General features: G+C 38.2%; 1 protein-coding gene across 2 annotated transcripts in view; it reads right to left on the reverse strand.

Annotated features, from left to right (window-relative positions):
• The window catches only part of TM9SF3 (transmembrane 9 superfamily member 3), a 60,310-nt gene that overhangs the window by 21,331 nt on the left and 13,728 nt on the right, over positions 1-25,251 (reverse strand). For both annotated transcript variants that reach the window (XM_062606700.1, XM_062606701.1), the window contains exons 3-9: positions 16,867-16,989; positions 13,309-13,469; positions 8,147-8,224; positions 7,203-7,334; positions 6,561-6,727; positions 3,779-3,873; positions 1,716-1,846 (exon numbers count right to left, since the gene is read on the reverse strand). In XM_062606700.1, the coding sequence (XP_062462684.1) occupies positions 1,716-1,846; positions 3,779-3,873; positions 6,561-6,727; positions 7,203-7,334; positions 8,147-8,224; positions 13,309-13,469; positions 16,867-16,989 (887 nt within the window). The remainder of the gene's footprint in view (positions 1-1,715; positions 1,847-3,778; positions 3,874-6,560; positions 6,728-7,202; positions 7,335-8,146; positions 8,225-13,308; positions 13,470-16,866; positions 16,990-25,251) is intronic.

Below are 25,251 nucleotides of genomic sequence, written 5' to 3' on the forward strand. Positions count from 1 at the left end.
GATTGAGTGCGCCCTCAGCAAGTTTGCTGATGACACCAAGCTGTGTGGTTCGGTTGGTATGCTGGAGGGAAGGAATGCCATCCAGAGGGACCTTGACACACTTGTGAGCTGGGCTGATGCCAACCTCATGAAGTTTAACCATAACAAGTGCAAGGTCCTACACCTGGGTGGGAGCAATGCCAGGCACAGCTACAGGTTGGGCAGAGAAGAGATTCAGAGCAGCCCTGTGGAGAAGGACTTGGGGGTGGTGGTTGATGAGAAAATGAACATGAGCCAGCAGTGTGTGCTTGCAGCCCAGAAAGCCAACTGTGTCCTGGGCTGCATCAAAAGGAGCGTGACCAGCAGGTCAAAGGAGGTGATCCTGCCCCTCTGCTCTGCTCTTGTGAGACCTCACCAGGAGTATTGTGTGCAGTTCTGGTGTCCTCAACATGAAAAGGACATGGAACTGTTGGAACAAGTCCAGAGAAGGGCCACGAGGTTGATCAGGGGACTGGAGCACCTCCCGTATGAAGATAGGCTGAGGAAGTTGGGGCTGTTCAGCCTGGAGAAGAGAAGGCTGAGTGGAGACCTCATAGCAGCCTTCCAGTATCTGAAGGGGGCCTATAGGGATGCTGGGGAGGGACTCTTCATTAGAGACTGTAGTGACAGGACAAGGGGTAACGGGTTAAAACTTAAACAGGGGAAGTTTAGGTTGGATATAAGAAGGAAATTCTTTCCTGTTAGGGTGGTAAGGCACTGGAATAGGTTGCCCAGGGAGGTTTTGAATGCTCCATCCCTGGCAGTGTTCAAGACTAGGTTGGACGAGGCCTTGGGTGATATGATTTAGCGTAAGGTGTCCCTGCCCACGGCAGGGGGGTTGGAACTGAATGATCTTAAGGTCCTTTCCAACCTAACGATTCTATGATTCTATGGCCTCTGCCTGGGGACAGATGAGGAGCTGACTAAGAGCTTATTGGTCAGGGTTAAAGGGAGGGCAGGGACAGGGGACAAAGTGAGCAACCTGGTGTAGCAGAAGGTGTCCCTGCCTATGGCAGAAAGTTAGAACTAGATAAGTTTAAAGGTTCCTTCTAACCCAAACCATTCTACAATTCTATGATTCATAGGGTTATCTGAGGTTGCTTGAAAGGGTCAGGACAAACAAAATCCTCACAAAAGCCACAAGGAACAAGAAAATCATCCTGATTAAATGAAAAAGTAATCCAACCAGCATTGTTTTTCAAGTGACATGGTTAATACACAGACACAAGACCGTAACCAGATACTAAATACAACTTCACAAAGTGAAAACTGATTCACTTTTGAAAAGCCAGATCTCCTCAGGACATCTAATCTCACACTGTTGCCTAGTCTTTTTTATTTTTTCTGCTTGACTGCAATGTTTCAGAAGTTGCTTTCAGTTGGAATCCTTTTAGCTTATAACCAGTTTTAATTGGCCATCCAGAAGAAAATTCAAGTTACTAACTTCCCATGTTGTTGTAGCACTACTCTCGAATACAAAGCAGAAATGTCATTTTAAGCCGAGAGAAGACTGTTATTGGCATCCAACAGCTGTTGCTATCATGATTAAAATGAATTATACTTGAAGCACCTCAAACTGCTCCTAGAATAAATTTCGAACTAGGAAGCTAAAGCTATGACTCACAATTGTACTTAGAGTAAAATGTAGTTTACCTGTGCCTACAATGGTGTTTAAATTCTCCAGTAAAATGACTCACCATAGTTCCAAAGGGTATAGCTCTTGAAGCATGATAATAGATAGCAATGAAGTTAATGAAGAAGGCAGTTCCACACACCATTGCTGGAATAAGGAAGGCTCCAATGAACATCTGCTTTATCCATCGCCTTCCTGTAAGAATGGACATGCCAATGGGGCTGGTAAGATACAGCATATTTTGCTCAAAAAGTTATCAGCAAGATCTCTAGAACTGAGGTGCTCGACTTCTACTCCCAAAAAGGTGAAAGAAATAAGTAACAACATACTACATCAATTCAAGTCAGCTAACAGTTTGATTTGACTCCTGGCAACTCACAAGAAGCAGCACATTAATCAATTTATTATGTCAGGTGAAAAGATGGGAAATGGGATACAGCATGACAAAATTCCAGCTGAGGAATAGCACATGCTGAATAAGCTGGCCAAACAAACCAGAGTATGGAACATCAAGTGTACGTGTAAACTGAAGGTTAGTAGAGACAGTGACAGCAGAGCTGGACCTGTGCAGAGCCGGCTCACACCCTGAGAGCGTTAAGAGCTCAGCAGCACTCAAGGGACAAGTCAGTACTGTAGCTGCTTTCAAGGCAGCACCTGCTCTGGGTTGTCTTGATCCAACTAAGCCAGCTTACATTCAGGATGTGTTAAGGAACTGGTTGTCCCTGATGTAAAGCAAAATGCCACAGCATTGAATATACAGTAAAATTGAACTCATACATCTTCAACATCAGAAAAGGTAGAAAGTGACTTCTAAACCCCAGCCATAAAGGAAACAACATCACTTGTAAGCAGTTATTAAGTTTAGGGGTCTCTGAGGAGTGACAGAAAAAAAAACAAAAAAAAACCACCAATCTCCCCCCCCCCAATGCTCTTGGGCAACACCTTAAGAATTTTCACTGTCTATATTCCCTTTAGTCTCTATGCTTTTAAATACTATATATATTTAAATATACCATACATGCATCTGAAATATGCACTAAATAAAACCAGAAAGCTAGCATATTCTTTTTAAAACCATTATATGTATTGTCACCATGAGCCAACATAATCACCATTTCATGGTTTGATACACGCCTGATCTGTAGAAAAAAAGTATGCAAATTTGGCTCAACTATACACCACGGTATACTTAGAACAACCCTCATTTACCTAGATCTGTTTTTCTACAGATTATTAGGTTTATAAACAAAGCGCATGAAAAGAAACATCTAACCCCAAAACTCAAGAGTACAGTGCAGTTGAGACTGCATACTAACAAGTATGTCGTGATAAAAACAGACAAGATTTTCTTCTGCAAACTTACCAGAATTATTTTTAATAAAGCACTGTAGAAGATAACAGATATTGATTACTCTTTTGTTGCAGCATAGGGAATGGATGAAGCTATTGGACTGCAAGGACATAACTGGTCATAACTCAAAGGCATAGCGGGAAGCACTTGAAGACAGCCTGTCCAAATCTGCTATGTCAACTTTATTGGGTTTCTGCTCTCTACTGATAACTCATTTTGAGTTTGCTAAGTATAAAGCAGAGCACATATTGGAAAGAATAACCTTCTTTAAAAGATGCTATAAACAGTTCTCCTCATCCACAATTAATGGTCTAGTAAGTACTGTAAGTACTTTCTGTGTTAGTAAACATAACCCCCTGGTACGTGTAAAGGAGAGCTATGTAGGAGTCATCTGGAGAAGACAATATGAGCTATTTAACAGCACACTGTAGATGAGGGAGAGACTATTACATCTCTGGATTTCACGAGCCAAACAATTATATACAAAGAGTATAACAAGCAATTCATAAGATACAACTGTTAACAGTTCTTTAGCTCTTATTATTTTTAAATTAACCAAAGACTTCACCTATCTTTAGTTAAAAAATGCAGCCAAAACTGAATAGGAAATAAGAAGAAAGTTAAATGCACTCAACATATTTCTGTTTATTAAGAATTTAATGGATTCCATCTGAATGGCCCAACTCCAGGAGGACACCTCTGTACTGGTGCAAATCACAAAATAATTTCTTCCTTTAAGAATTTAATGAAAATGCTGAAACATGAAAACAATTTACCTCCTTGTCTAGCATAAAGGCTTCCTCCAAAATATCCATTCACTGGTGATGTTGCAGCATAAACAAATATAGCTGTACTAAGCATTGATCCTCTCCTACAATAAGTGATTTTTTTGGTAAATGAAACAGAAAAACAAGCTTCATTAGAGCAAAAGATTACAGTAAGATATGTACATTTAGAAGCAGTTATTTAATATTTTTAGCTAATGTAGTAATTTAAAAGTGCTGAAATTGTAAAATCTGCATAATAATGAGAACTGTTTGTATCCAAAGCTTCTGGCCAAGTCTAATTCAACCTGGAAAAAAAACCAAACCAGTTTTGACATAGTACATCCTTTTCTAATATGTGTTTATTTTCACTGGAGTACAAAACCTCATCTCTGATCAAAATATTCTGACATTTGGACAAGGTATACTTTGTGTATAAAGAACTGAACTATTTCTATGACATACATCAACTATAAGATTCAACTACTGCAGACAAAAGTCCCTCTTTACTTAATATGAAGGCCAGTATTAACAAAAATATGTTAAGAGTGTGAGTGGTGTTTCTGCCATCCCTCAGAAATTAACTTCTAAGATTGAAAGTGTTCATCTTACAGAAAATTAGAAAACCTGATTTAGAAGCTATAAATACTATAAATGAAGCCACAAATCACCACTGAGTAGTCCAGCCAGAAGAGTTCAGTAATTTTAAAATTATTATCGCATTAAATGCTGGAGTACTCATTTTGGCATAATTTTTCTATAATTTTACAGGCAAAGCTAATAATTTTAAATCACAAAAGCCATCTCCAGATTTATTTTTAAAAGTCATGGCTAAAAATTATAGCAAGCTATAAACGTTACTCATGAATAGAGCTGTATCGCCATGTCCCTCTGCTGCTGTTTGTCAGCAAAAAGCAGTAGAAAGTTTTCAGCCAGTTTGCTGTACTTGCTGCAAATTACTTGTTCTGCAAGATTCCAGACTACCGGCACTTCGGTTTTTGATGAACCATTACTGGATGCCTGCCCTACTCAAAGAAGTAATCTTTAGTACAATTGTGTTCCATGACTTTATGTATTGAACTAAGCAAATATACCTTCTGGTCACACATGCTAACATTTGCCTCTTAAAAAAAAAAAAACAAAAAGAAGCAGTAGTTCCATTTTAGAAAGATACTGGTGAGACAGAAAGTGCTTTTAACACTTCTCCTAACTTCAGACAATTCAGAAACACATGGAAACCCCCAGAAGTCTATGCATAGTCTGAAATGACACATGTAAATCCAGGCTAATTGTAAAACGACCCACAGATGTTCATCTTAAATTGTCTCAAAATTTCCTATTCTCAAGCTTACTCACTTATGCTTCAAATATTCCAATAGAAAAGCTTCCCAAAACACAATACAGTACAATAAATTAACAGCTGACATGACTCCTGAGAGTTTTGAAATACGTGAAGAACACTGACAGGCAATCATTCTTGTAATTCTGGTTTACAGCCTTTTTCACTCACATCACTATTCTTCTAAACATAAGAACTGTCTGCACCTGATTTGGTCAATTGTTCTGTTACACACCCAGAATTAAATTCACTTAGAGTGATATAAAGTGATAATGAAATAAAAGACTGAGTGCACATATATTTTTTAAAATTACTGTTCTGACACATTTTACAATTGCCATTACCAATTTACAGCTTCCCTACAGTGCATGAACATTCTGAAATGGTTTCATTCCCTCCCTTAAAGGGCTGACATGCTGTACAATTAAAAGCGTGTATGTAAAACTCTCCAGAAATGCAACCATGGGACATAAGGGGGGAATAACACCATATGAAAAATGAGAATATGCCAAGGTACTGCTACTACAGAGTACCTATTTAATCACACCATTACAAGGCAGCTAACTTCAAAAACAAGAGCTCTCTCTAGTGGCACACTAGGAGTATTACAACTTGTTAAAACCAAGTTACAGGTGATGGGGAAAATAACAGATTTGGAATTCTAGTCAGTGCTTAAAACAAAGCACTTGTAAAAAAAAAAAACAAAAAAAAAAACAAAACACACAATATCCAAAATACAACCACTACAGAAACATAAGAAATCCATTCAAGACACCAAAAATCTCAAACAGATATAAGGTAAAGGAAAAATACTGGGTGAACCACAAGTGGTGTGTTAAATTTAAACTTGAGTACTTTTTTCGTCTTAATGAACTCTCTCCAATCAGGACCCCAGCCCTCCTGTTGCTGGAGGTTTTACATGAAACACAGGCTGAGCTGTATTTGTTTGAAAGAACTTAAAAAATTAAATCTCCAGTGCTGAGAAGAGTTGTGGGTAAGACTGGCTTAATGAATTGTTAACAGTGAACAGGAGTATTCACAACACAGCATGCTGCCACTCCAGTTCTTTAGAGGACATGGTGGGGAAAACACGGTAAGAAATATAGTAATATCTTGTCACTCCAGAAGAAACCAGGAGTGAAATACGTAGCTTTTAACATTTATTTCCTGTATCATCTACTCATGATGCTGCAGAACAACAGACTAGTTTCATAATAAATCATGTAAAAAGCATTAAAAGAGTAAAATTAAAGGAGACCAACTTACATGATAAGAGTAGGACAAAGTTTCAATACAACTTAAAAAAGCCCTTCTGAATACAGCTACAGCTGTTCTAAAGATAAAGACTAAAGACTCTCGAACAATTTTTTCCAGACCAGTTAGAACATTCACTTTTGCAATCATTGTGTTCATTTAAGCATTTATATGAGGAAGGCATGGTACTATTATACTTACTCTGTGTATAAATCCTCTATCATTGCAACAACAATGACTATAAGAGACACTGCAAAAATTTGACAACCAGAACCAATAAGCGAGGAAAATATTAGTGGATGACTGGATGGTCTAAACACATCTCCATGGACCTGCTTCCACCCATACTCATCACCTAGATCTCTGTCCTAGGAGCAAGAACAACAACAACAAAAATTAAGTCTAATCATGGCAATTAATAAAAAACCCACAAGTTCCGTGAAATTTAAAGTTTTGATTTATTAAAGCAACTTCAAGTGCAACTGTATCTTCTCTGTTGAAAGCATCAAATCTAGGAGAAAAGTTTCCTTTGCTTATGCTTATGAAAAGAACAAAAATTACTACCTGAATGTACAATGCAGTAAAATCTATGAGATTCCTTCCCTATCCCTAAAAGCCTCTGAAGTTCCTAGGAGTATACACAGGCTTCTATTACACACTTTGAATAGACCTTGTTTAACCTAATTATGGATATAAACATTAACACAGTGACTACAGACAATTCTAGGAGCATGTTATAAAGAAAACCACTAACTTTCAAGACACACTTAAAGCAGTTTTTCTTGAAGAGAAAACAATAAGCCTTAAGAAAGAGACGGAAAAAACTGCAAATGCAGATCTTACCATATCATCCATTTCTTCCTCCTTGCTGTATCTTGCATAATCTTTTCGCAAAGTTCTCATTAATATCATAGACACTAGGCCAACCAGAAAGATCACCATCATAAAAGAATTGAAAATTGAAAACCAGTGAATCTACAAAAAGAAAACACATCCCTAAGGTTTAAAACTGTAAATATATTTCAGATTTGTTCCAATAAAGATAAATTGTTGCCTAGCAGGATAGCTTGTCAGCACTAGCAAAATAACAATAAACCCATGCTGTAAGTAACAATACAGTTGCAGAAAGTCCCACTAAGAACAGCTTGTGAAACACCATACATAAAGCTCTTCAGTGGCCAAGCTTGCTCATGATGAAGTTATCACAGCAAAGTTTGAACAATCGGCTATGCATGCTGCCTTGGTAAAGGAAAGGCAACACAATATACTGCTGCCTTCCTACTGAGGAGGTTTAAGTAAAAAAGATGCTCACACCCCTGCTTTGCACAGGACCAAAACATGCAGCGGCATTATTTTGTGTCTAAGAAGCACACCACTGAGCTCCAAACGGAATCCAAACCCTTTGATTTCAGAAAAGGGTATATCTCATTACACTACCCATAAGGAAACTGTAACGATAGGTTTAAACAATGACAACCAATGTTGCCAATTGGCTTAGGCTAATACTTTTTTGCTTTGCATGTAGTTGAGTAAAAAATGTATTTATGATCAATTGCAGTTATCCAGCTTACAAGTCATGCCTGCACATTTACTGAAGCAGTCTAAAACCCTGGAACACAGAACTACGTCTTAATGTCTACAGTCTTAGACCTGGCCTGTTTCACTGCCCCAGAACACCTGTGACATCCAAAAATTCAGATGTCATTTAAAAATTCAATGACATCATCTGAACTAAAGCAACCATTTCAAAGGGATATTTTGTAAGGTTGTCTTAGAACCATACATACTCTATGCTGAAAGAATGATGGGTCGAGATACTTGTCAAATCGGTCTTCAAACTTCACATCTGATTTCTTCCATTTCACCTTAAGACAGAAAAATTACCACTTTAAATGCTAATAGTATGTTCAGCTATAGTCACACGCAGAAACCCAAAATGCGTTTTTACAATCATCCGCTTTAAGATGTATTCATAGAATCATACAATAGTTAGGGCTGGAAAGGACCTTAAGATCATCCAGTTCCAAGCCCCCTGCCATGGGCAGGGACACCTCACACTAAACCATGTCACCCATGGCTCTGTCCAACCTGGCCTTGAACACTGCCAGGGATGAAGCATTCACAACTTCCTTGGGCAACCCATTCCAGTGCCTCATCACCCTTACACTAAAGAACTTCCTCCTTATATCCAATCTAAACTTCCCCTGTTCAAGTTTTAACCCGTTACCCTTTGGCCTATCACTACAGTCCCTAATGAAGAGTCCCTCCCCAGCATCCTTACAGGCCCCCTTCAGATACTAGAAGTCTCCATGCAGCCTTCTCTTCCCCAGGATGAACAGCCCCAACTTTCTCAGCCTGTCTTCATACGGGAGGTGCGCCAGTCCCCTGATCATCCTCGTGGCCCTTCTCTGGACTTGTTCCAACAGTTCCATGTCCTTTTTATGTTGAGGACACCAGAACTGCACACAATATTCCAAGTGACGTCTCACAAGAGCAGAGCAGAGGGGCAGGATCACCTCCTTCAACCTGCTGGTCACGCTCCTCTTGATGCAGCCCAGGATACGGTTGGCTTTCTGGGCTGCAAGCACACTGCCGGCCCATGTTCATTTTATCATCAACCAACACCCCCAAGTCTTTCTCCACAGGGCTGCTCTGAATCTCTTCTCTGCCCAACCTGTAGCTGTGCCTGGCATTGCTTCCACCCAGGTGTAGGACCTTGCACTTGTTATGGTTAAACTTCATGAGGTTGGCATCAGCCCACCTCACAAGTGTGTCAAGGTCCCTCTGGATGGCATTCCTTCCCTCCAGCGTGTCAACCGAACCACACAGCTTGGTGTCATCAGCAAACTTGCTGAGGGCGCACTCAATCCCACTGTCCACGTCACCGACAAAGATGTTGAACAAGACCGGTCCCAACACCGATCCCTGAGGGACACCACTCATTAATGGTCTCCAGCCAGACATTGAGCCATTGACCACAACTCTTTGAGTGCGGCCATCCAGCCAGTTCTTTATCCAGTGAGTGGTCCATCCATCAAATTGATGTCTCTCCAATTTAGAGACAAGGATGTCATGTGGGACAGTGTCGAACGCTTTGCACAAGTCCAGGTAGATGACATCAACTGCTCTACCCCTGTCCATCAGTTCTGTAGCCCCATCGTAGAAGGCCACCAAATTGGTCAGGCAGGATTTCCCCTTAGTGAAGCCATGCTGGCTGTCACCAAGCACCTTGTTGTTTTTCATGTGCCTTAGCATGCCTTCCAGGAGAATCGCGCCAAGATTTTGCCAGGCACAGAGGTGAGACTGACTGGTCTGTAATTCCCCGGGTCATCCATTTTCCCCTTCTTGAAAATGGGGGTTATATTTCCCTTTTTTCAGTCATTAGGATCTTCACCTGACTGCCATGATTTCTCAAATATGATGGGCAGTGGCTTAGCAACTTCATTCACCAGCTCCTTCAGGACCTGCGGATGGATTTCAGCTGGTCCCATGGACTTGAGTACATTCAGGTTCTTAAGATGGCCTCGAACCAGATCCTCTCCTACAGTGGGACCAAGATCTTCATTCTCACAGTGCCTGCGTCTGCATTCCAAGCCTTGGGTGGTGTGGTCACAGTATTTGCCAGTGAAGACCGAGGCAAAGAAGTCATTCAGAACCTCAGCCTTCTCCAAATCACATGTAGCCAGTTCTCCCAATAGCTTCCAGAGGGGGCCTACATTGTCCCTAGTCTTTTATTCGCTACATACCCATAGAATCCCTTCCTGTTATCTTTCACATCCCTAGCAAATTTTAATTCTAACTGGGCCTTAGCTTTCCTAACCTGGCCCCTAGCTTCCCGGACAACATTTCTGTGTTCTTCCCAGGCTGCCTGTCTTTGCTGCCACCTTTTATAAGCCTCTTTTTTTCAATTGAATTTTCCTCAGGAGCTCCTTATCCATCCAAGGAGGTCTCCTGGCCCTCCTGCTGCACATCCTTCTGGTTGGGATGCAACACTCCTGAGCTTGTAGCAGGTTATCCTTGAATATCAACCTACAGTCTTGGGCCCCCCTGCCCTCTAGGGTTGTATCCCATGGAACCTTCCAAAGCAGGTTCCTGAAGAGGCCGAAGTCTGCTCTCTTGAAGTCCAGGGCAGTGAGCTTGCTGCACGCTCTTCTCACTGTCCTGAGGATCTCAAATTCGACCATCTCATGATCGCTACAATCAAGGCTGCCCTGGAGCATCACATTTCCAACCAGCCCTTCCCTGTTGGTGAGCATGAGGTCAAGCATGGCACCTCTCCCTGTTGGCTCCTCTATTACTTGCATAATCTTCAAAATGAATCTAGGTTTTGGCAAATCCAATAGACTCGTGTTCTTAAAGACTGGTATCTATTGGTATAACATAGAATGAACAATAGCCACTTTGCTTCATAGCAATCTTGTCTATGTAAGAATCAGCCTTGCACTGTCTAAGCAATCACCATCTCTCCAAGGCTAACCAAAGATGCAAACTTTTAGCTGTCAAACACAACAAACAAATGATTATAGAAGGAGCCCGTGAAGACGCTCATACTGAAGGTAGCAATACCAAAACCCAAATGACCTTTTAGTCAGTTTTGTCAAACAAATAGTTCAAATATGATTGTTTTTTTCCCATAGCAGATATCTGTAAAACAACGAGGCAACACCTTTGCAAAATCCTCCCAAATTTGCTCAAGATTTCAGAACAAAGGTTAGAGAAAGAAAGCATGTTTAAATATGTTCAAAAATGCTAGAAAGCAGTGGAATTTTTCCAAAGTTCGGTTTTTGTTGTTGGTTGGGTTTTGTTTTTCCTGACAGCACACTTCCCCTTCTCAACATTTCCAAGTGCTGTGTTGTTTGAAAAGACACTTGTGAAGAACATTACCAGTGTTCATTGAGCAATGACAACACCATCTACTTCTGCTCTCCCCAACAGCACCTGAGATATGTTTTGCTGCCATGGACTGAAACTTGTATTCAGTGAAATCATCTATACCTAAATTCTCCAAGCACAGTGCCCAAGAGAAAAAAAAAGATGTAGTCTAGCAGGAGTGAGAGAAACAAGAAGATGTAAGCGTTGATTTAAAAACAGATGCCAGTAGGAAAGAAAAGAGCATAAACTGAGATACAGGCTGTACTTGAAGGGAACAGGACAAAAGGGATCAAACTGGACCCCAAAAGACATTAAAATTTTAAAAACTACAAGCTAAAAGCTGCAGTCTAAAATCTATAAGACCACAGGATTCTGCAATCTTGACACTTCAACTGCCAATAAATAACTCTGAAACCAGCTGAAAAGTATGTGTTTCTGGCCATACTATCACAGGGTAAGAACATATTACTGCCATCAGTTACTCCACTAGCTGCACAGAAGACTGCCTTGGAAGATTTAATTGTACTACTAAACTATATAGTGCTAATATGGTAGCACAAAGATTTTTTTCAGAATTTTTTGTAATACTATTTTCATTTTAATTTTAAAATGCAATTTCAGAAATTAAACACAAATCTACACTGATTTTTTTTTTCCAAAAGCATGCCAAGATTAGGAAATCTCAGGATTTTTAGTGATCTTGGAACAAATGCAGGCCCCTTTTGCATATCTGTTTAAAATACATGAAAAGGAACTATCTTTTCAAAACACGTTCTCTTATTCAGTTTAGAGGAAAGCACATACATGTAGATTGAACACTGTATCACCACAGTCCTGAGACATTAAAAATGCCACGACTTAAGTATTACTCACTTTGAGGTATGATACTAACATTCTTCAGTTCAAATTACAACCTTGCTCAAGAGTAGTATCTCACAACATTAACAGCTTTCAACACCGTTTTAAGCAGATACATTTCTCATTAGAGTGTCTGCCACTGAGAAGCACTTAAAACAAATCCACTAGAGACAATTTGTGAGTTAAACACCACACACATGCCAGCCCAGCAATTGCCCAGTGCTGCAAACAGAATTGTAGAGGGGTAAGCCTTGAACTTTATATACTAAAAAGTATTTTAAGGAAACATCTAATGTTATTTTCATTTCTGGCAGCTAATTCAGTGCTGTCCACCTCAAAATTCATAGAGCAAATGGACTTCACAATGCTCATGGAATTCAAAATAGAGAACTTTAACATTTCTACTATCAATTTTGCAACAGAAATAGGGTGATCAGTGTAAATGTAATTCTAGCAGGTATATTTAGACACAGTTATATGTACTTCAAACTATACAGCTTGTCCAGCACAAGAAGAATGTAACAATGGCAAGAATATCCTCTGAAACAGAATTGTATGCTTACTGCTAACACACTATAGAAAATAAATTCATTAAGAACTAGTTTTAGTATACAAATATGGTGCATGTGAGAAGCGAACCATTACAGATTTAGGTAACATCAAATAAATGAGGAAAAGTGGAGAAAAAAAAACATATCTCAGATCAGCAAATGTTTATTCACTACCTTTTATCACAGCAATTCAATAAACTAGCAGAAGGCTTCAAAGAAAACCTTACTGAAAGTTATATAAATAAGACAAATTTCCGCTGGAATTGCAGTGTCAAAATAAGATTTGATACTAACTGCTTGCAAAGTATGAAGGCCATAGCTCAGAATCCAGCTCAAATCTATGATGCAAATGATAGAGCTCCAAATTTAAGAAGATGTGTACCTACTGGTGGCTCCTCCGTACTTCTAGTCTCCATACCTTATCAGACATCTTCCTTTCTCACCAAAACACTTTTCTGAAGATCACAGAAGCTTCAGTATGTTTGAAATGTTTAAAAAATAATTTTATATTATTAATAAGCCTGTCATCATTTGTCAGTAATGAAAAAAAATGTGAAGGAGTGAAAACACATCTTCCTCTAATACAGTTGTAAGTATACAAGTACCTATTTTTGAGCTACTTCACCATTTATAATATATTATTACAGATGCATCACCATATTACTTACTGAATATGACATCTGGATTTTTGTGTTTGGTACCAATTTCACCTTTCCTTCACTGGTCAGGTTGACATCTACAATTCTATTTCCATTGTAACCAATTTCAAGTTTTTTGTAAGTCCAAAGATAATAATCTTCTCCATTTTCATCTGCCTCTCCCACAATACCTGCATAGGAAACAAGTGTAAGCATCTATTATAGGCATACTTTTCAAATACTCTGAGATTATTTTTTTTAAAATATGCATTCCAAAAGTTTTGCCAGCTAAAAAAGCTACATGACTGCAGTGAAGAGAACACAGCAGACCTTAATGCTCCTCTCCTCAACTCTAATACTTGGAATGTTCTTTCAATCCACAGGTATTTGCAAAAAGGATTTTTTTGTAACGGTATTAAAAGAAAAAAGCATGCAGCTACAAACATTGCAGAAGAGTCGGAAGACTCAACAACAGTTCCTCTAGGTTTCTTTGGAATTCTTACCAGATTAAGAACTAGCTGAATACAGATTTCATTTCCATGAACAGAACTTAGCCAAGACCCCTGTATTTTCCTATCTCCTGTGTATCACTTCATTCATTTTTCTTCCTCTTAAAAATTTTACTTCAATTCGGTACTCCTCATTAGTTGACTCCCCAACATGTACTTTTTGCTCTCATTTTCACACAAGCTTCCAACACTTGTCAAGTATGGTAGTTCTTGACTATTCTGTTACTTTCACTGAACATTTCATAAAGTTATATACTTATGTGAAGATTTCTATTAACTCCAACATTAAAAGCTGCTCAGATGCTCCGGGAGCATCAGAACACAAGTAAACTCAATACTAGCCACGATTAAGTTCTTACTTTTCAATAAATTGCCGCAAAAATGTCTTATCTATTATCTACTCTCTGGAAAATTCCAGAGAACGTCCTATGCGGGCCGTGGCGAAGTCTAACAGTCATGAAGTTCACAGGCTACAGGTGTCACCTTTAATGTCAAGACCATCATACCAAAAATCACATACAAGATAGAACGCCACGAATAAAAGCAGCAGTCAAGATACTCAAAGGTGAGGGCAGGCAAGGGGAAAACAACGTGGTGAAGGACATAGAACAGCTTATCACAAAGCAGCAGGCCTACGAAGGAATGACAGTTGTGCATTACCTGTACTTTTAAATTTTCAAGGTGGTATTTTTGTGTCATGTTTTTTACTCATGCTCATTTGTCAGGATTGCCTTCCATATGAAACACGTGCCAGTTTGCACCTATGCCATACAGCCTAGCACCTGGACTACCATCTGTTCCCATGGTAGTATCCAAAAACATGACAATACCCACCTCTAAACTACTTAAAGGACATTCTGATCAATCACTACTTGAAGGAGTGAACTAACACAGTGCTCCCTATACTTAGGGAGACGTCCTGAGCAGCAAGTCTCAGAGCTTTAAGTTTTAGGCAGCACTCAGAGTCCAAAATATTCCTCCTGTTGAACACAGCCCCAACAAAAAACAACCAAAATTAATACAGATAAGATCTATCCACAGTCTTCTAAACTGTACTGGGAATACAAAGGTCAGAAAGACTTGTTCAGACTTGCAGATAAACACTTCTGATGAGTTCAGGTGCATCCATTCCTTTCTCAGCCCCCCATCAAGAGCAGTTTTGTTTTGTTTAGGATTTGTTTGGTTTTTTAATAAAAACCAGGCTAATACTGACTGACCAATCTACAGTCCTGCTAATTTTACCTAGCAAGCAGGAGACATGGACAGATCAGCACCACTTGTTTTCACACTTCATGTCAGATTATATCCTTGCATAATACTACAGTATTTAAAATGCTGTAGCCATGTATTAAGCATCACAACTTGACTGTTTCCAAACAACTATCAAAACCGGCTTCTTAACATAATACAAAGATGATACCTATGTTCTAAATGTTTGTTAGTTGCAGTATTAGGAATGGGTTCTTATGCATATATAGCATACTACTGAAGAACATTAAAAACACTGGAATTACATTAAAATAGATTTTTCAGCCAAAAGCATAAAATTTAGTTAGTGCGTAGAATATTTAGGATTTATTCTTTGGTATTTGAGGTGAGAAGAAATGTTCACAAACCAGATTTGAAAAATCAGTCTTAAAAAAATAAAGCCTCTAAGACCCGCTAGCCACACATGATTCCAAAGACGTCAGCTTAGCATCCATCATCCTTGGGCTGTCTAAAGCCAACATAGCTGTCACTAGTCTATGAAAATCACTGATCTTTTGCTGAAAGGCCAAACACATAAAAATTATTGCGGCAACAACTGTTACTCATGAATGCTTTTAAAAAGCCTAGCAGCAATTGCATGAGAAGGCCACACATATTAATTAGATTAATTAGGGTCTACTTCAAGTCCTGCCACAGAGCTGTTATATACACTAAGCAAATCAGCAGAAAAGAACAAGCACAATACATGGGTACTTCTCCTATCAGGCATTACAATGTTATCTCTTAAAAACAGATACATTTTTTAAAAAAAGCAAGAACCTTCTTAACATATAAATAAAACCCAAACAAAGCACCAGCATTTCTGGCTGAGGCTCATGTTCATCAGATAACTACTTTCTAAAACCTATTAAAATTACAAGAAAGAGCTTAAAAAACCCTGCCCTCTGACAGAATGAATGATGGGTAATATTATTCAGCATACTGTCTATCAAAGGACTTCTTTCACATGGCATGAACTGTATTCTTGAAGGTGTTGTGGGATTTTGTTTATATTAGATGGTTTTACCTCTCTCACGGAACACAGACAATAAAGATCTTCCCGTAACAAAGCATTTTGTGATGCTCTTCATTTCCCTTCATCTTGTATCTACAACAGGGAAGTTAGGGCTTTGGGGCTTCATTGACTACTATCACTGCAAAGTGCAATCTTTAGAGCAATCTTTACTAGTTATGTGATCACAGATTACAAGGGAGTAACAAAAAAGCAGAAAGTTTAGGAGACAATGGCAATAAGGACACAATTTTTCGTTCAAGACACAGGCACTTTAAACCCAGATTAATACTACTCAGCAATTTTAAAAACTATTTAAGAACAAATAAAATAAAACTCCTTCACATAACCACAGACTGCACACACAAAACTATTATAAAGTGACTAAACTAGTTTACTAAAAGTAAATCAAGCATCTCTTGCATTAGCAATAAACACAAGAACTAGCAAAATACAGTTTAAACACTGAGTTTTACAAAAAGTTGTTACTCATGACACAATTACATGGATCTTTTATCTGACACATCTAACTACCACTCCCTTTAAAAAGTCCATTTAAAACAGTTTAACCTTAAGAAATCGGCATTATCAAACCAGCGCTTGAGAAACAAAACAGCTTTTCACTGTTTCTGCAGTTCACTAGTACAAGGCATCCTACTGTTCTTTCAATGCAACAATCCTTTAATTTGTATTATTTGGTTACCTAAGTTCTATATACTTGTAAACTAACGAAGCTTAGTCATTAAATGACTCCATGAAACCCACCAGCACAGGATGCCTGTAGTTGTAATCAACCTATTTCTGCATAATTTCACTCACCCCATATTGGCAAGTCATCAATATACATCTGGTACCAATAGTGATTTTTGATAGCATACACAAATGCATCTCTTCTTCCTTTGTCCAAGTCAATTTCACAATAAGTAGTCTGCATCACATCCTCTGTAAAAAAAATACAGCACAGTTAATGATTTATTAATGAACTAGCTCAAAGGAAGGCAAAGCAAGCAAATGGAGGACTGGACATCACTGGAGTCTTTAACCCTTCTTGGCTATCCTGAAGTAGGTAACAAAGGACATTTAAAAAGGAACCATTAAAGCAATTACATGACTGTTTTTGTAATTCTACCCTTCCACATGTAGAAGCTTCATACTGACTGGGTAAGGAAAGGTTTCAAGGTATCCTTTTGCTACTTCATCTACATTAAATTAAGATCCATTATCTGGTGGCAGCTTAGCCTGGACAGACCATGAGACCTCTTTTACTTTAAGAAGTGGTATGAAGTTATTAACAAATACCTAACACTATGTATGATGTTATCGCCCCATTTTAGGATAATCAGTCTCACTGACTAGAAATACTGTTTGTGAAAACTAAACCTTTTTAAAGCAATTTTCAATAAACTACCATAAAGGAAGAAACAAAGCAATCAGGCGAAGGTAGAAAAAACGACAGAAGACAAAATTAGGAATAACACAAAGAATGCACAAGAGACTCCATTTGGAAATAAATTAAATCCACTTCTTCGAGCCAGAAAGCTGTTTTCCCCGCATCTACAATTCATAAGCAATGCAGTTAGCAGGCATTCTATCACATCCCAGTTTCCTTCCCTAATGTGTCCTTTTTAAGTGAAAAAGGACAAAAGGGCTCATATTTACAATAATTCAGACAGCAACAGATTTAGATACAACCCCCCCATCTGCTTCTTAGCAAGTGTTTTCAAGTGAAAGAAAGTGAATGCATGTAATTCCAGCTCCCCTCTTTTTGTTCTCACTGGAACATTTCTAGTAGGTAAAATTAATTACTGCCCTGAGTACAGCTGTAATCTGTATCAAAATTTAGCTTACTTTCTCCTATATGCTAACTGCAATATAAAACTGAAAAGAAAACCACCTGCACAGAAAAAGTACCAGCAAGTAGAGTATTTCCAACATGAAACATTATTTCTCAGATAATGAGAAAAATGAAAACATACACAGTATGTCTGGTCAGGCAAAACTGAAGTAGAGCCAGGTGAAGCAAAACATTAAGAAAACAACCAACAGCAGCCCTGCATAGTTGCAGTGATTTCCCACAGCCCTTCAGAAAATAGTGCCCTTGTTTATTCCGGAATGGATGCATCTCTTCCTCCTATTTCTCATGAACATTTCAGTATTTTCTATTTTTGTTCTTTTTTTTTCTTTCCTCTCACTCTTCCCACACACCCCCCATCCCCCCCAAGACCTCACAAATGCACTGTAAGCTTCATTTTTTCACTGAAATAAAAGTACAGGTTTTTAGACAATAAAACTTTTGCTGAGGGAAAAACAGAGAATAACAAAACCATTCGAGCCCACAAGCATCCCAAGACGACTGTTAGACCACAGACTGTATTTTCAGGACCTGTACTCACACATTCAGAAGAGAGAGGCCATTAAAGCTGGCAACACAGCTGAAACACAGACTTACAAATCCAGGCCTGAGTTTGCATTTATGCTTCTACTGAGCTGGATCCTGTATTTTTTGGACCATCTTCCCCAAAAGAAAAAAAAAAAAAGCGCCTCTGCTTGGCAGTTTTCGCTAACAGAGTTTTTGAGTCATCTTGACATTAATTAAAAGAAATAAAAAACAGAATCCCCATCTTCTGAATTTGTTGCTAAAGTAGGATTAATTCTTTCAAAAATACTTGGTACTTTATTGTCAGTCTCTATCAGTTTCATACTAATCTCAACACCTCTCTAATGTTAAATTTTTTAATTCACAAAGGATTGTTCATTACGGAGAAGTCAAATAAAAATATCCTGTGAATCGAAATAAAGGTAAAAGAGAAACTGGTGGAGGCTTTCAAATAAAGTATTACCCAGTGCTGGAACATGGAAGCCTGATCTGACGTGGAGGCCAGACTGGTTTTAGGTGGCTCTTCTCCTGACTGGTTCACCCATACACACAGCACTACCAGCACAAGTGAGGGCAGCATGGGGATAGCTGCAACTGCTACTGGCAAAATAAAAATCACAGGAACTGCAAGTCCTCTTTTTAGAGACTTGTCCCATTTTATAGCCTGAACACAGAAGCTTTTGTTTTCAGTTATTAACCAAGGCAAACATGGTATTAGATTGCAATCAAATACCAAGCTACTCCATGGGCTTTCAGATCCCTGGAATTTGCCACTTTTCAGTTAGAAGCAAACAAAAAAAGCCACTCTGCATCTAAAACTTTCAGATGCAAACACTGGCTTTTACTGCTGTTTAAGCAAAACCAAAAAAAAAAACCACAGCAAAACAAACAAAAAAAAACCCTTTAAAATATCATTTGAAGTTAAATGACTGCATTGACATCCAACCAGGCTGCAAACAGCATGCCACCAAAAATCTGTCTTCATCCATTTTTATAGATTTTACTCACAGTATTCAGAATACCAAAAGATACCAGAGAGATATTAAAAACAACCGTGGATGCACTACTTCACAAACTACTCCAGCGCACACACACAAACCCCCAGCAGAATCATTAGAAACTACCTCATTCAATTCTTGCAAAACATAGGCATGACTTCACATACGGTATACGATTTCACCCTCAGCCATACCTTACAGTACACTTCCTCTCACCTCCCCTAAAAAACATGAATGAAGGCAAACAAATGAAGACAAGCGGTTGTTTCTTCAGCCACTGAGAATACTGAAGGTGTTATTTAGTTACAGGACAGGATTATAAGGCTAAGCTGAAATTCACTGTGTTAAATGATTAAATGAAAGTGGCTTAGAACAGCATTCAGTACCTCAGGAAAGTGAAGTCTACTTCATTACACCTTCACCAGATGTAAGTTTTGTGTATGTTAGATAGTTCTTGTCCAAGTTACGGTTCTGTGTGCATCCAAGAGGTGTGTGAAGTTCAAGGTATGTTTTGTGCTGTGTCTACATCAGGGATGCTTAAAAGGTAACATCTACTATGTATTAAAGCTTCAGTAATGTCAACAGCACATTAGGCAAATTTTAAGGGTATGAAAGCAAAAGTAGGTGCAGTTATGCCAGATTTAAAATTTCCTACGAACAGTCAGTTCAACTGGGTTTTATTCAAATATATAAACCATATAAAACCTCATTATATCCAACTATCTTCTAGTATAACACTGAACATCATCCTGAATAGCTGTCATATTTTCTAGAGGTCTTGCAAAAGGAAATCTTGGGGAAGGAGTTCTCAATAGGCAGTATGGTCACTTAGTAGTATTTCTAAATAAGCAAAAATTCAAAGATGTTAAAAAATCCTTTTCCCCTTTAAATTAGTCTTCTCTACTTGTTATTGTATGCCAATACCAAAAGTTAATTTTTTAATTGAAGTTACCATAATCCAAGGTTCAAAAAATTTAATAATTCACTAGGTCTCAGGTGTAACATAGAGAATGTCAGAACGCTTGAATAAAGAACTTGACATTACATAAAAAGCATTATCACTCTAGGCTTAGCTTGAAGCAAAGTGTGTATTAATAACTCAATTAGTTTCTTCATAAAGATACTTATACAGATTTGAGACCTGTGATACAAGAAGAACATTGCCCATATTTGCAACAGAAGGGAAACCCAGCTATCTTGTAAGGTTGCACTTAGGCTTTCACATGACACATTTTTAAATACAAACACTACTTAATGGATTCTTGAATACACTGTAGATTTGCCCCACTACAAACATTCAAGAGCAAACCTGCATTTTCAGAACATGTTTCTACAGAGCCATAATTTTCTTAGTCTATTTCAAAATCACAGGCAAAGTCCACTGACTGAACTGAGAGTTTTACTTAGATTAGTAAATGACAGCGGCAGCCTAAATACTTCTTCCAATATGATGAACACCACAAAGTTTCATACTTACCTGCTAGTGCTATTTAGTTAAACTATGTTGAGAAGAAAATTTTCTTTTATTGCAGAATTTAGTTAGAACAATTCTTTACTGACTCCAGAGGATAAAAATCTAGAAGCATAAAATCCAAATACAATTTATTTTTTAAAATTCTTGCTACTCTCATTTAAAGAGGAAAAATACCTGTAGCTGTTAGAACTGCCCTAATCCCCAAAACACATGAGGAAAAACATGATAACCTGTTAATTCAGAGCTTGGATCCAATTCACATACCCACAAAGAAAACCTCTACAAGTCTTTCAGACAGTAACACCAATATTTTGAAAAGCAGGCCCCTGGTATTTACATGCGTAGTCAAGCATCTAAATGATTACTGAAAGTTACTTGGAGCAGGTCCTAATTATTTCAGCTGTAGATGTTATTATATACTCCACATTCCTTGAATCTTTTTCTTAAGAACATATGAATCTACAGGTGCCAAAACATAATCTTTTGTTTATTAAGCAGAACAAAAGAAAGAGGGGGAAGAAGAAAAAAAAAACACCAACAAACCACCCACCACAACAGACGGACAAAAGTCCCTATCAAACCACAAATCACCAACAACTCTTCCAATTTCACTGCAGCAATTTCTAAACCACTGGTGAAGAGGCAGGCGCATGGATCAATCACAACCAGATAAAACCTATTCATAAAAAAAAAAATTAAAAAAAAAATCCATTTTATTGATATAATCCAGTTATAATTATTAAAACAAAAAAACCAAACCAACAACCAAAACATGAAACACAAAAGGTGAACACCACTTCAGCCAAGAATAAGATCTGCCATTAAAGAATTACTAAAAAATGAGCTATCACCACTTTTCAACAAACGAACTGGGTAAGAATTGTTTATACAAACGGTAAATTTTAAGGGCTTGTCTATGAAATTTAAATTTTCCTACATGCATTTGATATAAGTTGTACTGGGTTTATGACAGTTTTTAAGGCTGTAAAAAATGAATCTCAGATTCCAATCTTTTTACATAATCTTATATTAAATAAGTAATAACTACTGCTACAATTACTTCATATTTGTTACTATGAAATTGAGCGAAGCATATTTGAATACTTGTAATAGCAGATTAAAGATAGTAAAATAGACTTGACTCCCATTCAGATTTCACTTCATGGATCCAACACTAGAAATACTAAAGCACCTCCTGATACAGAAGCTGCTGGATCCCAGTTAATAACAAAGAGATTATTGTCTTCCTCTTTTATCCAGAGGACACAGATTGGAATGGAAAAATCTAGAAGCACACATAGACAGCTTCCCAGGTCATGTACACATACTTAGTCATTAACCAGCTACCATGTACCATCTGTTTTACAGAAAATATCCGAGGTGCAGCCACTTTGGTTAGGAGTTAAATTCACTGCCGGTCCAACAGAGATTATCAATCTGCCCAGAGTACCAGTGTGTTAATAATAAATAAATTTTAAAAAAGCAACCAAGGGCATGGATGAAGAGGAATTCCCCACCAGCACATCAATCACCTATACTCACAAGCCATAAACACCTTGATTCTTTTCAAGTCTCTACTCTTCCACACCTATTCAAAGCCTGCTTTGAACTACATTACACCCAGCCTGTGGAAGATATGTCAACTACATACCTGTTGTACACTGGTAAAGCAATGAGAGGTGCAAAAAGGTGTCTAAAAAAAACTAGCACGAACGGAAGACCAGACCTTAAATACTGAAGAAATCACACTGAACTTATCAGAATAAACAATACTTAGAATAGAAAAAATGCAAAGCTTTCTGTGTGTCCTGGGTTCAGCAGTAGCAGTCATTTTTTCTCCTTCTTAGTAGCCGGTGCAGTGCTGTGTTTTTGACTTTTGGCCTGGGAATAGAGCTGACAACACTGATGTTTTTAGTTACTGCTCAAATGTTTAGACTGACCAAGGACTTTCTGAGCCTCATGCTCTGCCAGGGAGGAGGGGAAGCCGGGAGGAAGCAGAGACAGGACACCTGACCCAAACTGATCAAAGAGGTATTCCATACCACAGCACGTCATGCCCAGGAGGTAACTGGGAGTCACCCAGAAGGGCTGGTAGACTGCGCAGTTGGACTAGGTATCAGCCGGTGCTCAGTCGGCTGGGGGGTGAGTTATTGGTCGGTGGGTGGTGAGGTGTCGTATCCTCTTCCCTTGTTATTTCCTTTATCATTATTATTATTGGTGGTAGCAGTAGTGATTTGTGTTATACCTTAGTTACTAAACTGTTCTTATCTCAACCCATGGGAGTTGCATTCTTTTTGATTCTCCTCTCCGTCCCTCCGGGAGTAGGGGGAGGGAGGAAGGGGGGGAGTGAGTGAACAAGCTGCATGTCCGGGTTTAAACCATGACACTGTGTTAAAACATAAGCACAATCAGTTGTGTATGAGAAACACCTAACCAGAAAGAAAAATAAGACTTAAGGAAAACAGGTTTGCCTGTTATAAAGAACTACAGGAGACAATAGATAAGCTAATATGGCAAGGACATAATCAAAACCAAAACAATCACAAGGTATGAAAAGCACAGCATTTTTCCAGCATTCTAATCTGTGTTATTCTGAGATGACTTTGGCTCCCCATAGCTCGGAATTCCAAAAGACTTAACCAAATTGGAATGGTATCAATTTATATGTATTGAGGAGCTGGAGCTTTACTACGACCCAAGTTGTACTTCTTTAAGATAACACCTGTTAAGTATGTTTTTAATTGTTAAAGAATTATGAAAACAGAAACTCATTAAGTTCGCCATTATTAGAGTATTTTACAGAAGTATTCGAGACCGTATTCAAAGAACTGATTTGTCCAATGCTCTACCGCATATTTCCCTTAGAAATGACAGAAAGCTAAACTACCTCTGACTACAGACTACACAGTCATCACAAGAGGAGACAAAAGATAAACTGAAAGTTTCATCTATCTCATTTGTTATTTAAAAAAAAAAAATTATTAGCATATTTTATAAATCTAAGACAGCCCGACTACTGCATGTACTTTTGGAGCAACAGAGGCTCTAGCTTTTTTTGGACCCCTAAAGCATAAAACGTTTTAAGCATTTCAGCCAGTTCATGATGTTTAGCCAGTCCATTTCCTTCCCTTGATATCATCTCAACACTTCCACAACAAAACAGATTACTTAGTACATCCAGGTCAATAAAGAAAAGGTTCAAGATCTAAGAGATCTAAGTGACAAAAAGTGAGCTACAGAACAGCACAATCTGCTCAGTATTTCCAGACACAAAATTAAAAGACTCGATCTAGCAAAAGTCTGGTATCATAAGGGAATAAATTAACCATGGATAATCATCAGGAAATAAATCTGGGAACAGGATACTCCAGAACAGTAAACTAACTCACAAACCTTCAAGTCTTTTCAATTTGGTGCTTCATCTAGAGAGCACACTTGTCACTGGAGTAACACAAGCTCTTTATAAAAACAAGGCAATTAAAGTAAGTAAAACTTACACATATAACTGGCTGCAAAATATGTATTTATCATATTCATACAATAGAAGTTTTATTTCATCTTCACAGACATGTTGAATTGCTGCCAGTTGCCTTCTCTGTTCTTTCCATTTTGCATTTCTGAGCATATTCTGTGAGGCTGGACAGGAAAACTGTTTTTCCCATCTTGAGTAAAATTTTCAGCAGACTGCAAGTCTTGCAAACCAGTAATAGGACTGTTTTCCAGTGTCTGTGCAGGTACAGTTCCTTTCTTAAAAGGAAAAATTCAACTCCAAATTCCTTTAATGCAGAGATGTTATCCCCTAAGCAACTTAAAAAATTATGAAGAATTCATGGTTTTAACAAGCTTCTAATATTTTATTCTACTTAACCTACTTACAACAAAAACATCGTTTGGCAGATGTCCGGTTTCGGATACAGAACCTAAGTCCCATGATTGCAAATACTCAGACAAGAGATACTACGCTTAAGTTCAACAGTTAAGCACTGGTAATGCAATGAACTCTACCTCTCTAGGGAAAAAAAAGACATATATACACAGAAACCAGAAATTGGATTAAACACAGAAATGCTAAAACTCAATACAGACAAAATGACTGTTATTATTTGGAACCCAGAGACCTAAAAAGACTCTGGGCGCCAAAGAATATAGACAGAGAAATCACGCAACAGAAGACTCTGTACCTAACACCAAGAAATGTATTTGCAAAAGAAGCTAAATGTCACCTCAATAACAGTATGAAAAGAGGGAGAAGACAGGAAACAACAGGAAAAAAAAAAAAAACAACAAACCAAACAGACCAGCTCCATCCTGACAGGCATACAGAATCACGGAATAGTTAGGGATGGAAAGGACCT

The sequence above is a fragment of the Pezoporus occidentalis genome, unplaced genomic scaffold, assembly GCF_034315485.1.
Source record: "Pezoporus occidentalis ecotype Australia unplaced genomic scaffold, CSIRO_AGI_Poc_V1 ctg98, whole genome shotgun sequence".
Taxonomy (NCBI): Eukaryota; Metazoa; Chordata; class Aves; order Psittaciformes; family Psittacidae; genus Pezoporus; species Pezoporus occidentalis.